The following is a 13,262-nucleotide window of genomic DNA, read 5'->3' as shown; positions in this document are numbered from 1 at the left end:
CTGACCTCTTTTCTCCATTACATTCTCACAGCACGTACTTTACTATCACTAACTTCAAGAAGTTAGTTAGAATTAGTTAGTTAGTTAGAATTAGAATCACTAACTTTCAAGTTTTGTTCTGTATTGTCTATACCTTCCCTCCCTTTCCTCACTGTGGGAAATCAAGGACCAACTGATGGAAGACTCAAAAATGCCTCTAAGTGGGAGAGGGTGATTACAACATCCTCTCCTGTTTTAAGCTAATGTAATCAAGTATTACTTACGATCTTGGGTATAAGGCGTAAGGAGGGTTAGATACCATCAGCTGGCTCAACAAAGAGACAAGGATCAACACAATAATAGGCATCAGCTGAATGAACATAGAGAAACCTCCCTAAGGAACAAAACAGATTCAGGTATTTCATAAAACAGCATCAAGTAAACAGGTAAATTTGACAAGATTTAATGCCAAGTGTGACTTTCTGCTTTAAGCATCAAGAGATGCTAGGAAAACTATAACTGCAAACACTGTGGTATTATCTTAACTTTCCAAGGCATGCACAATATTCATAGAGCGCTCAAGCTGCAGGACTTCATGGGTTAGCACGTAGCCACAAGCAATTACCAAATGAATAGCTGGACTCAGTTACATTGTATGCCATGATTTGGTCTCATCTATACAGTGATATGTAATCAATGATCTGGATGAGGGGATCGAGTGCACCCTCAGTAAATTTGCAGATGACACCAACCTGGGCAGAGTGTTGATCTGCTTTAGAGTAGGAAAGCTCTACAGAGGGATTGCGACAGGCTCGATTGATGGGCTGAGGCCAATTGTATGAGGTTAAACAAGACCAAGTGTCGGGTCCTGCACTTGGGTCACAAGAACCCCACACAATGCTACAGGCTTGGGGAAGAGTGGCTGGAAATAGGACAACGAAGCTGGTGAAGGGTCTAGAGCACAAGTCTTATGAGGAGCAGCTGAGGGAGCTGGGGTTGTTTAGCCTGGAGAAGAGGAGGCTGAGGGGAGACCTTATCCCTCTCTACAACTACCTGAAAGGAGGTTGTAGTGAGGTGGGTGTTCATCTCTTCTCCCAGGTAACAAGTGATAGGACAAGAGGAAACAGCCTCAAGCTGCGCCAGGGGAGGTTTAGACTGGATATTAGGAAATCCTACTTCACTGAAAGGGTTGTCAGGGATTGGAACAGGCTACCCAGGGAGGTGGTTGAGTCCTCATCCCTGGAGGTATTTAAAAGATGTTTGGATGTGGTGCTTAGGGACACAGTTTAGTGGTGAACTGGCAGTGTTAGGTTTATGGTTGGACTCAATTATCTTAAAGGTCTTTTCCAATCTATACAATTCTGTGGATCTGTGTGATATGTAATTATACAGGACTATATATAATTCATATAGATGAATATTGAGCCTTAAGTACAATTCTTAGGTCAGCCCAAATAAATTTTTAAATGTAGACAAGGATCAGTGACCAGCATATTTAGGCTAATACTAGCAGTCACCAGTAAGATAACAGCATAGAAAATAGATTTACAAAACCAGCCTATTATCCTCTCAAATTTGCACGTCTACTTACCAAACAGTAAGAATACCACCTGTCAAAGTTTTAAAATATGTAACTGGCAAGTAAAAATCCTCCTCTACAGTACAGAGCTCCTGTGCAGTCACTTCACTGAAAGCAACTACCAGCAAATTTCACAATCCACAGATTAATGTTAATGGTGCTTAAACATACATCACCCCTCTCTTCCTCCCTCTCATGTCCACTCTGACGGTGCTGATTAGGATGACTGTAGCCAGCACGACCATTAGAAAATGAATGTACACTACCTAAGGAAAGAAATAGCCGCATACGAATAATGTAAAAAACCCCCTATTTAGAGGTCAATACAGCAGCAACAACATAAGGCTTTTAATATTACTGCACAATGACACATAAAAGATATCTTAAAATTTCAAAGTTTTTAAAAATAAATATTTTAAGCTCTAAGACAACTGATTTGTTATTTCATATACCGTAGAATCACCATAGTAACCCCAAAGAACTGAACTCATATTTTTGGGATTTAGCAACACTTAGGGGGAAAAATAAACTGTGATGCAAATTAAAGAGTTGAGGTCCAAGGCATGTTGAAGTAATTCTACTGGTTTGTAATGTCACAAACTCCAGTGCCTCTCCGGGCAGTACCACTGCGTCCCCATGATTATACTGATATACACAAATACCTGTTGGAAAGGCCCCTCCAAAAAACATGTTGAATAGATCCTCTGGAGTAATATCTGCCTCACAACCTCTATGGAAGTTGAATCTACCGTTGCTAGGGTGATTGCATGTTTGCTCTTCACTGCCTGTAAGGTCATATTGCTTTCGTTTTTCTGGATTACTCAGCACAGCATACGCATTTCCGATTTCTGAAGCAAGAATAAAAGACAGCTCCCATAAATGAATGATAAGAGCTATTCTAGCATCAAAATTGCAATTTCAAAGTCAAGAATAGGCAGTGAATTATGCCCTCTATGTTACAAATCAACTGTAGCACAACAAGGTCCAGAAACATCTCTACTTTCCTTAGCATAGCTTCCACAAAGTTTCCCACCAATGCTATTCAAAGGCCTTTTATCCTGTTGACTGGGCAGAAAGCAGGAGAGCTTTGATCCTTTTTCTAGGGCAACACCTACACCTGTGGAAAAGTTCTCTCTCACTGCAATTACAAAAAAAAAAAAGCATCAAGCATTACAATGAAAGCTTTGATGTGGGATAATTGCGAAGTTCAGTTTGTTCTAGCAGCCTAGCTTAAAAACATCACAGACTTAGTAAGTTTTCTTTGGTTTCGTTTAGTAAGTGGGGCCTTCTTCAAATGCATCAACTTTATTGTCTACCAGAGTGCGAATGTATTTTTTTATATTCTTCTTAAGATTTTTTATGGATTAAATTAATAAAAAAAAAGTTCTGCATGATGTAACATGAAGAGTACAACATGTGTGTGTGACAGGAACACATGTATTCCCCCAAGGTTGTCAATATGTCCTCAATGTTTGGAGTGCCCGGCCTGGGTGCTTGTCCCTGTTCATGCTACATTATCACAAATGAACAACTTCAATTTTGACAGTAGAAATGGAAAGACTGAGTTAGGTGGGCATGGAAAGAATCAGTGTGAAAAGACCACAATCTCCACTGACTTTACAAGCTTTGACCCTAGCTGCTCTGCACAGATCTACAGCTCTTGCAGATTGAAGGGAAATTTCTGTTGGCACTTGATGAACAACCTTCACTCAGTCATATCTTCATTAAACCCTTTTTGCTTTCCTATTTTCTCTCTCCTCCAGGCCTCTCCAACAAAAGGCTTCTTTTGCAGCCAGCCAACGCAAAGCACAGGGTTTATGGTTTTCAGTGTCGAGTGCTGTTATGACCAGCAGGTCAAGAGAGGTGATTCTGCCCCTCTACTCCGCTCTCGTGAGACCCCACCTGGAGTGCTGCATTTGACTCTGGGGCCCCGAACATAAGGACATAGACCTGTTGGAGCGAGTCCAGAGGAGGGCCACAAAGATGGTCAGAGGACTGGGGGTATCTCTCCTATGAAGACAGGCTGAGAGAGTTGGGGTTGTTCAGTCTGGAGAAGAGAAGGCTCTGGGGAGACCTTACAGCAGCCTTCCAGTACCTGAAGGGGGCCTGCAGGAAAGCTGGAGAAGGACTTTTTACAAGGGCATGCAGTGATAGGACAAGGAGTAAGGCTTTAAACTGAAAGGGGGTAGATTTAGATTAGGCAGAAGGAAGAAATTCTTCACTAGGTGAGGGACTGGAACAGGTTGCCCAGAGAAGTTTTGGCTGCACCATCCCTGGGAGTGCTCAAGGCCAGGCTGGATGGGGCTTTGAGCAACCTGGTCTAATGGAAGGTGTCCCTGCCCATGGCTGGGGGGTTGGAACTAGATGATCTTTAAGGTCCCTTCCAACCCAAACCATTCTATGATTGTATGAAAAGCCATCAGTCATCAGAAGTTTGTGAAAGGTGCAACACTGTAACGTCAACACAAGCAAATAACACTATGGCTCTGCATAAATTATGTTTTCAACATTATGCAATCTAAAAAAAAAAGTTAGTCAGTCTTAGCTATGTGTCTTTTAAGATGCCCTTAGAAATAATCACTAGCAATCCTTTAAGTGGGGGGCAAAACCCAAAGAAATGAAGCCTGATAATTTGCACTGAGAGCATACGGACACCAAATATTGCTACAAGGTTCCTCTGTTACTCAGCATAAGGATAAAATTGGTAGCAAAAATCTAGATTTTCCCAACAACTAAGAATTTAGGGGGACATAAATCAGGTGACTGCACATAAAGTGAAGACATCATACTGTCATGGTAACGTCAGCAATCTTTTCTAACTATTTCTTATTTGCTTTTGATTATTTGATGCTAATTCATCACAGATTTGCTTCAAATATAATTTTCTTTAAATAAAGACATAAAAAATGAAAAGAACTGCTCAAAAGTTTCAGATGAAAGATTTTTGATTAAATTGGTAAAAGAGATTCCAAAAGATTGAAAGCAATTATATTTGCACAAACTTTTTAATCTAAAATATAACCTCAGGGAGACTGCTTAATACAACAGAAAAGTAGTACTAGGTAGCTCAAAATCTAAGTACCTTGCCTAACATCAAACTCAATTCTGTCTTCTAATGCAACCTTTCCTTAAAATAAAGCATTATTATGAAATAAGAGCTATTATTATGAAACTCCTTTTCTCAGCTGGATGTTAGAAACTCCTCAGACACCTCTAAAGGCAAACTTAGTCATAAATTTACTCAGCCACATAAAAGATTACAATAATTTCACTGCAAGAAAAAAAGCTAGGTTTCATTAAATAATTTGTGGTCAACTAGATTCCCCTACAAAATTTTCTGTTCATTTACTTATCAAGTTAAGAACCAGAAAGTGAAATTAAGCTGAAGAAATCAAACTTATACAAAGTGCTAGTGTTAAATGAAAGGTTAAATAACAAGAAACAGATTTCTTACATTTTAAAGATTATTTAAAATGCTATTAACAAGGAAGAATTATTTTATTCATAAGGCTGCAGACAATTTTATAAGAAAATTATCTTTTTTAGATAAAGCCATCATATAACTGTAATAAAATAATCATTAGCAATCAACTTTCCTGCTATGCTCTATCTACTTTTCATCTGGAATTGTTAATATATTATTATAATTACCCGTTGAAGTCTGTATCAGAAGTCTTGCTCAGGACTTTTTTTTCTCTTTTTTTCCCCTCCCCCAATTTAGAGTTTTATCTGATTGATTTTTTCAAATGTCTGCATGTAAATCTCACACAGGAAAAAAAATAAAAAAAGATGTACCACAATCAGATTGTTTATGTGTGCATTTCTTACAGGTTCACATTTTTCTTCATCTGTGTCTGAGATAAAGGTGTAGTTTTCTTTAAAAAGCTTTTCCTCAACAATTTGCCTGGTGCAAGGGCTAAGCTTGGCAGCCTTAGATCAGGTAAAATCAGATTGTAAATTTTACCTATGAAATGGCCAAAGGCAATTATTAATAAGGCCATGTTTGAACCCAAGTGTTTTTGTGTGGAAAAAAGTAGTAAAACTACATACATACAAGGAATTCTAAGGAAAAGGTAACTTAGTGTGGCATGTAATTTGGTAAAAACTGCATTTTGCTATCAAGTATTACCTTTATTTTTCAAGCTCAAGTATAGTAAAGATTCAAGATAGTAAGATTCACAGAATCACAGAATCACAGGTTGGAAGGGACCTCAGGGATCATCTAGTCCAACCTTTCTGGGAAGAGCACAGTCTAGACAAGATGGCCCAGCACCCTGTCCAGCCGAATCTTGGTGTCCGACGTGGCCGAGTCAACCACTTCCCTGGGGAGATTATTCCAATGGTTGACTGTCCTCAATGTGAAAAATTTTCCTCTGATGTCCAATCGGAATCTCCCCAAGAGAAATTTGTGTCTATTCCCCCTTGTCCTCTCCATTCAATTGACTACATTAAGACAACAACAGTAAAAAGTGCAATTGGGTTTCACAGATCAAGTATTCATTCCCTGTACCTGAATATGAGTGTCAGCCGTCTGAAACTGAACCCTACTGCAAAAGTCTGCATTACTTATCTATACTTCTAGGTATATATTAAGAAAAAGAAGCAGACACAGGAGCAGCCACCAGAAAAGACCCAAGATCAAGGGGTTCCTGTATCACTCCCCCAGCAAGCTGAAGGCAGTAGCTCAAAGGAAAAGAGTGAATGGGGGCAAGTCCACGCTCAGGGCAGCAGGTGTGGACCCTCCTTGCCCACCGCACCTTCCCGCGGTTAATATCAGGCTTGCCCGAGACAAGCTGAGGGATGACACGCCAAGGCTAGAGAGACAGGGAGCTAGTGAGGGCATTCAGGCTGTGTCTCTGAGATGCGCGGGGTTCACTGGAGCAGAGATAAAGTTGTACAGAGATGAGCTAGTGGCTACTGAGGTACTAGGAACCAAGAGGGGAAGACCAGTGAAAGACCTCAAAGGAATTAAGGGGTGTTCCTCTAAGGTGATATGGACAACAGCCCAGCTGAAGTGCCTCTGCACAAATGTCGTCTTTGGCATAGCAATTATGAAGTGATAGATTTTTTGATTCTTGGAGAAGTAAGGAGGGAGGTCAGCAGATCTGCCCCCTTGGACTTCTGATTGGCAGTCTTTGGCCTGTTTAGGAGATGGATTGACAGGGTCCCTCAGGAGACAGTCTTGAAGGGCAAAGGAGTCCAGGAAGGCTGGACATTCTTCAAGGAGGAAGTCTTAAAGGCGCAAAAGCAGGCCATCCCCATCTCCCGAAAGACCAGCTGGTGCAGAAGACAACCAGCCTGGCTGAACTGAGTGCTTTGGCTGGAACTCAGAAAAAAAGGAGAGTTTATGACATTTGGAAGAAGGGGCAGGGAAGTTAGGAGGAGTACAAAGGTGTAGTGAGGTTATGTAGGGAGAAAATCGGAAGGGCCAAAGCCCAACTAGAGCTTAATCTGGCTAATGAATAAAATACAATAAAAAGTACTTCTATAAATACAAGAGCAGCAAAAGGAGGGCTAAGGAGAATCTCCAGCCTTTACTCAATGTGGGAGGAAACATAGTGACAAAGGATGAGGAAAAGCCTGAGGTACTTAATGCCTTCTTTGCCTCAGTCTTTAATAGGAAGACCAGTTGTTCTCTGGGTACCCAGCCCCCTGAGCTGGAAGACAGGGACAGGGGGAAGACTGAAGACCCCATAATCCAAGGGGAAATGGTTAGCAACCTGCTACACCACCTGGACACACACAAGACTATGGGCCTGGATGGGATCCACCCAAGGGTACTGAGGGAACTGGCAGAAGTGCTCACCAAGTCACTGTCCATCTTTTAGCAGCAGTCCTGGTTAACTGGGGAGGTCCCAGTTGACTGGACAGTAGCAAATGTGACACCCAACTACAAGAAGGGATGGAAGGAGGATCTGGGGAACTACAGACCTGTCAGTCTGACCTCAATGCCACAGAAGGTTATGGAGCAGATCATCTTGAATGCCATCATGTGGCACATATAGGATACCCAAGTGGTCAGGCCCAGTCAGCATGGGTTTAAGAATGGCAGGTCCTGCTTGACTAACCTGACCTCCTTCTGAGACAAGGTGACTCATTTAGTAGATGAGGGAAAGCCTGTGGATGTTGCCTACCTAGACTTGAGTAAAGCCTTTGACACTGTTTCGCACAGCATTCTCCTCGAAAAACTGGCTGTTCGTGGCTTGGACAGGTGTACACTTCATTGGGTAAAACACTGGCTGGATGGCCATGATCAAAGAGGTGCAGTGAATGGAGTTAAATTCAGTTGGTGGCCAGTCACAAGTGTGTTGAACAGTGCTCCATGTTGGGGCCAGTTCTGTTTAATATCTTTATCAATGATCTGGATGAGGGGATCGAGTGCACCCTCAGTAAATTTGCAGATGACACCAAATTGTGTGGAGTGTTGAACTGCTCAAGGGAAGGAAGACTCTACAGGGGGACTTCAACAGGCTGGATCAATGGGCTAAGGCCAGCTGTATGGGGTTCAACAAGGCCAAGTGTTGGGTCCTGCACTTGAGTCACAAGAACGCCACACAACACTACGACTTGGGGAAGAAAGGCTGGAAAGCTGCCTGGTAGAGAAAAACCTGGGGGTGTTGGTCCATAGCTGGCTGAACATGAGCCAGCAGTGTGCCCAGGTGGCCAAGAAGGTCAACAGCATCCTGGCTTGTATCAGGAATAGTGTGGCTAGCAGGACTAAGGAAGTGATCGTGCTCCTGTACTCAGCACTGGTGAGGCTGCACCATGAATACTGTGTTCAGTTTTAGATCCCTCCATACAAGAAGGACATTGAGGTGTTGGAGTGTGTCCAGAGAAGGGCAATGAAGCTGGTGAAGGGTCTGGAGAACAAGTCTTATGAGGAGCAGCTGAGGGAGCTGGGGTTGTTTAGCCTGGAGAAGAGGAGGCTGAGGGGAGACCTTATCCCTTTCTACAACTACCTGAAAGGAGGTTGTAGTGAGGTGGGTGTTCATCTCTTCTCCCAGGTAACAAGTGATAGGACAAGAGGAAACAGCCTCAAGCTGCACGAGGGGAGGTTTAGATTGGATATTAGGAAATCCTACTTCACTGAAAGGGTTGTCAGGGATTGGAACAGGCTGCCCAGGGACGTGGTTGAGTCCCCATCCCTGGAGGTATTTAAAAGATGTTTGGATGTGGTGCTTAGGGACACGGTTTAGTGGTGAACTGGCAGCGTTAGGTTTATGGTTGAACTCAATGATCTTAAAGGTCTTTTCCAACCTATAAAATTCTGTATCTGTGTATAATAAAGGTCCAACATTTTCTGGCATAAAAATGTCAGTTTAGTATTAGCTACACAACACCATATTCACAATCTTGTAAAAAGACAAGTGACCAATGCATATGCATTTTTTTAATCTGACAAAGTTCAATCATAAAATAAATTTTAAGTAAAAATGGTATTTTACTTTTGAAAGCTTCTGTTGCTCCAGGTGCATGGTTTTTGTCTGGGTGGAATTTCAAAGCAAGTTTTCTATAAGCCTTCTTTAGGTCTTCATCACCTGCATCCTTTGACACCCCAAGGACTTTGTAATAATTTTTACATTTCTTTATACTGCAAAAAAAAAAAAGAGTAAAATGTTGTAAAAAGAAAGATGTAAAAGTTGCATGTTAGAACACAGCTGCAAATGAGATAACACATTGCACTGATGCAGCACATTACATCTCTCACTTTCAATAAAAAAGACCAAAAAAAAATCCACTTTAGAAACAAAGAATGACATTTTTCATAATAAACTCACTATTGAGCACAATAAACGTTTGTACTCAAAATTGCTTACTACGTACATTTATTTTACTACTTCTATTGTAGAACTACTAGAGATGTAAGAAAAGGTTTCAGTTTGCAATTTTTGTAGCATTTCCTCATCCCCAATTATATGAATGTTGCTGTTAATAATGCATAAAATGAAGATTCTAAATTTACAGCACAGAGCTAGTGGGTAGGAAGGCCTGTTTTGACTGTCAACAGCAAATGCACTTTGGCATGCGTGGCATAAAACAAAACAAACAACACGTCCCTTTCTCTAAATAAAAGTCAATCATAGCACCATTCCATCATTCACTTTTCAAGGAAATGAGGTATGTGAGAATACCTCCGCTGCTGGGAATGCACCTGGATTTTAAGAAACTTTCTGTGTTTATATAAATTCAAAGAAACAATAACACCTCCAGCTTATCTCATATGTTCAATGTAGCATTTTTTTGAAACTCTGAAAACTCAGAAATATTCTTCATGTAGGCAGTCTCACCCAGACAGGAAAAGCAAAATCTGGAAATGATGTAATGATTTGGTATGCTTTACAATACTCAGAAGAGAGAAAGAGCAGTTATAGGGGACAGAGAGAACATTAATTTTATGTGGGCAGGAAGAACTGACCAAACCAATAAATACAGCTTAAAATCAAACCAAGTTACTTGGGTAAGAATTCAGAAACTTAGAAAAATAAGGCCGAATTACAAACTTGCATTACAGAAATGAGGCACACTGACATTTGGTACATACCAAAAGAAAAGTGCTGGTCTGTGCAAAAAATAGAAATTACCTCCATAAATACTTTAAAAGCTTTGTGTGAGTCTCTTCACATGGCTGCAACTGCGTCCACATTCTCTTCAATGCACAGATTTCTATGTAAATATGGGTTTAGTGTTACAAAGACTACGCACAGGGCAGCCAAATGGAAAAAAAGGGGGTAGGCCAGCCTTTGGCATTTTAATGAAAGAAGAATGGGTACCCTGTAATTAAGGGAATGTTTCAGAAGTACAACCACACCATCGTGTGTGGTCCTTTATAGTTCACAGATTGATCAAATTGAGTTTCATTTGAGGGATCCCTTTTCCTGTGTTCAATAACATGAGCTCTTATGGAAGTCTCGGTGTAAAGCTCACGAGCACTGAACTGAATGTATGTAGGCAGCTGCAAAGATGAACACCCTGTGCAATAAATATAGCTCATTATATTGAAGTAACATTTAATAAGCTCCAGTTAGGAAGCTGAGATAGCTAACTAAAAACAACACAGTGAATCCATCATCAAGAAAGAATGGAAAGAAAATACATTAAATTTTACTCTGAACACTGGAAACTTTTGTTTGTTAATTTGTACAATGAGAAAAAAAATGTTGTTAGTGTACAGATCCCTTCATCCTCAAGACCTGGGTTAATTATGAATTGTATCAAGAACAGATAGCTTTATTTAAAAGTGTAACAGTACCAAATTAAGCTTTTATTTCAAGAAATTGCTATCTCAGCATCCAATCTAAGGTCCTCTCTTCAGTAATTCACTATCTGAATTATCTGCTTGTGGACCAGACTCTTCAGAACTTTGACTGATATAAAATTAGGTAGTGAGTCATCAATGTTTAGCAAAGTTGTTATTTTATTAGCATTAAAACCACAGTGTTAAACGTTTGTTCAAGTGTTTTTAAGCACCATGCATCCTCAACAACTTTTTCCCCCAACTGCATACGGTCATTTCTCATGAAAGTAACAAACATGAAAAAAAACCAACCACAAAAGTTTACTTCTTTGCAGATCTGTCATGCATTTATTTCACAACTCTAGGATGCAGAGAGGAGAAAAATGGAAGAAAAAAAAGAACAACCCACAAAATGCCAACCTCTTCTTCTAACCCTCAGAAACTCAGCCAGAGTTTTTTCCCATTCACAACCAGTGAAAATCCCGCAGTGGGAAACCCTCATGGGAAAAGCAGGAACGGGTGGGTATCAGTCAGAAATGGACAAATCAGCACATGACCCACCAGCTTCCGACACCACGATCTGCTTAGAGCCAGTGCATCAAAACACAGCTACCTCCTGATAAGACAGTACTGGGAGAAATCGTGCCTTGTGGGTCATATAGTACTTGCCCTCCAAAGGGCTGCATGCAACCACCCTCCATGCAACAACTGTTCTGAACCTGGTCCACAAATGAGCTATTGTTATTTATCAAGAAACAAGAGTTCAGCTGAGGTATAACCCGTTTCTCCTTTCTCTTAGCAAGTCTTTGCTAGTGATTACTTTGTTAAACAAAAAATTCTACAAATACACAAGCATCTCTATTCCAACATTCCTGAATTTGTATGAAGCTATGATGTAATATTTCAAGCACATCTCATAGCAAATCACCCTCATACCCTGACCTGCTACCCTAGGCTAAATGGCCAGATTCAAAGAAGCCTTTGTGAATCTGTGACAGCCACCCCTGACTTCTATTCTCCCTTGTGTGTTCTTGTCAGGACAGGCAGGCTCACAGCTACACTGCCTGCAACAGACCTGTAACCAATCCTCCAGATCATTTACATTGCACTCCTTTCTATTGCACAGGATCAATGCTGAGATACATAACCACTGTTCACTCTTTATCCCTTGATCAGCTCTCAACTCAGGACTGGCTCTTACAAACTTCAGCAGCCACCATAAAATGCAAGTACTCTGGTGGATAGCCTGATGAGCACTGCTGCATGTGACTTCATGGTGAATCATGTGGAATATGCATATACATATGGCAATTTTGAAGAGTTCAGCAAGACGTTGGATTAGGCAGATCAAGCTTTAAAGCTAAAATACATTAAATGATTGTACATATGCACAGGGGGCAAAAACCATACCTAAGTCTGGAATTCTCAGCAATGACCTTGTGCTGTGAAGCCCTTGCTACACCCTGCCATTAGATAGCAGTTTTATACAATTGCTTTGCCACTTCAAGGCAAAAAGCATCTGGACTGTAAGTAGCTAGCATCTAGTTAATGCAAAGTTTCCTAGTGGGGGCAGTTCGTGACTTCCCAGGAGGTCCCTTACTGAGCACAATTCAGGGCAATCATTACAGGGTAATGGCTCAGTTTTTACCCCCTCAGCAAAGCCCATGCAATTTTCATACCAAAACTTGTACTGCAGCAGCTTTGTACCAGGGATGATGGGACAAGCGAAGATGATGAGAAGGTGCTTTCCAATTAAACAAAATATCTGTTTGTGGTGCACTCCTGAGGGGCAAAATTTCAATGCATCACAAACTCAGCCTGGTAAGTCAGTTTATAGCAGGACAAACTACAGGATCACCAGGGCAACCCACCAGATCCTCGGGTCATACATATACTGTGCAGTCACCAGGCTTCTCAAACACTGTTGGATCACACACCGCAGCCCTCCTCCACCTTAAAGAGACAGGGATCGTGGGCTTTGCACAGAGATTGTCCACGACTTAAGTCTTCTTCCTCCAAACTACCACTGTCCTGATGAGAAATTTCTCTCCAGCTGCTGGGAGCTGTTGGAAGCCATGTCCAACCTGATCCTTGTCCCTCAGCAGAAGCAGGCCTTTTTGGACATACTCCTCACCCCTTGTCTCAGGTAGACTGCTGTCTGACCATTCTCATTCTGCCAGATTCCCCCACCTGGAGCACTGAACTCTCCTTTGGGGATTTGTCATGGGAGGGCAGATGAATGGAAGGAACCGTGCCCTTCCCACTTACCTCCTATTGCAGGCCACACAACACTGGCCAGCAGAGGCAGGGAAAAAAACTGAGTAAAACCAGTGGAGGTTTTGGAAAAGACTCATTACTGATATTAATTATGTCTTTTAACTGCATCTGAAACCCCTGTCCTACAGTGCTCTCAGCCCAAACAGGGTTTTCCTGAGGCAGGGAAGCACCAGGGCAGCGGAGAGACCTGCC

At 41.4% G+C, this 13,262-nt stretch overlaps 1 protein-coding gene across 7 annotated transcripts in view; it reads right to left on the bottom strand.

Moving 5' to 3' along the window:
* DNAJB14 (DnaJ heat shock protein family (Hsp40) member B14) overlaps window positions 1-13,262 on the bottom strand; it is a 34,668-nt gene that overhangs the window by 6,068 nt on the left and 15,338 nt on the right. For 3 of the 7 annotated variants that reach the window (XM_075090761.1, XM_075090760.1, XM_075090762.1), the window contains 4 exons: window positions 9,004-9,149; window positions 2,221-2,406; window positions 1,730-1,824; window positions 264-373 (listed from right to left, as the gene is read on the bottom strand). In XM_075090761.1, the coding sequence (XP_074946862.1) occupies window positions 264-373; window positions 1,730-1,824; window positions 2,221-2,406; window positions 9,004-9,149 (537 nt within the window). The remainder of the gene's footprint in view (window positions 1-263; window positions 374-1,729; window positions 1,825-2,220; window positions 2,407-9,003; window positions 9,150-13,262) is intronic. The other 4 variants (XM_075090763.1, XM_075090764.1, XM_075090765.1 and 1 more) reach the window with 3 other exon arrangements.

The sequence above is a fragment of the Phalacrocorax aristotelis genome, chromosome 4, assembly GCF_949628215.1.
Source record: "Phalacrocorax aristotelis chromosome 4, bGulAri2.1, whole genome shotgun sequence".
Lineage (NCBI taxonomy): Eukaryota > Metazoa > Chordata > Aves > Suliformes > Phalacrocoracidae > Phalacrocorax > Phalacrocorax aristotelis.
The sequence above is the reverse complement of the archived record's forward strand: the minus strand, read 5'-3'. Positions and strand labels throughout refer to the sequence as shown.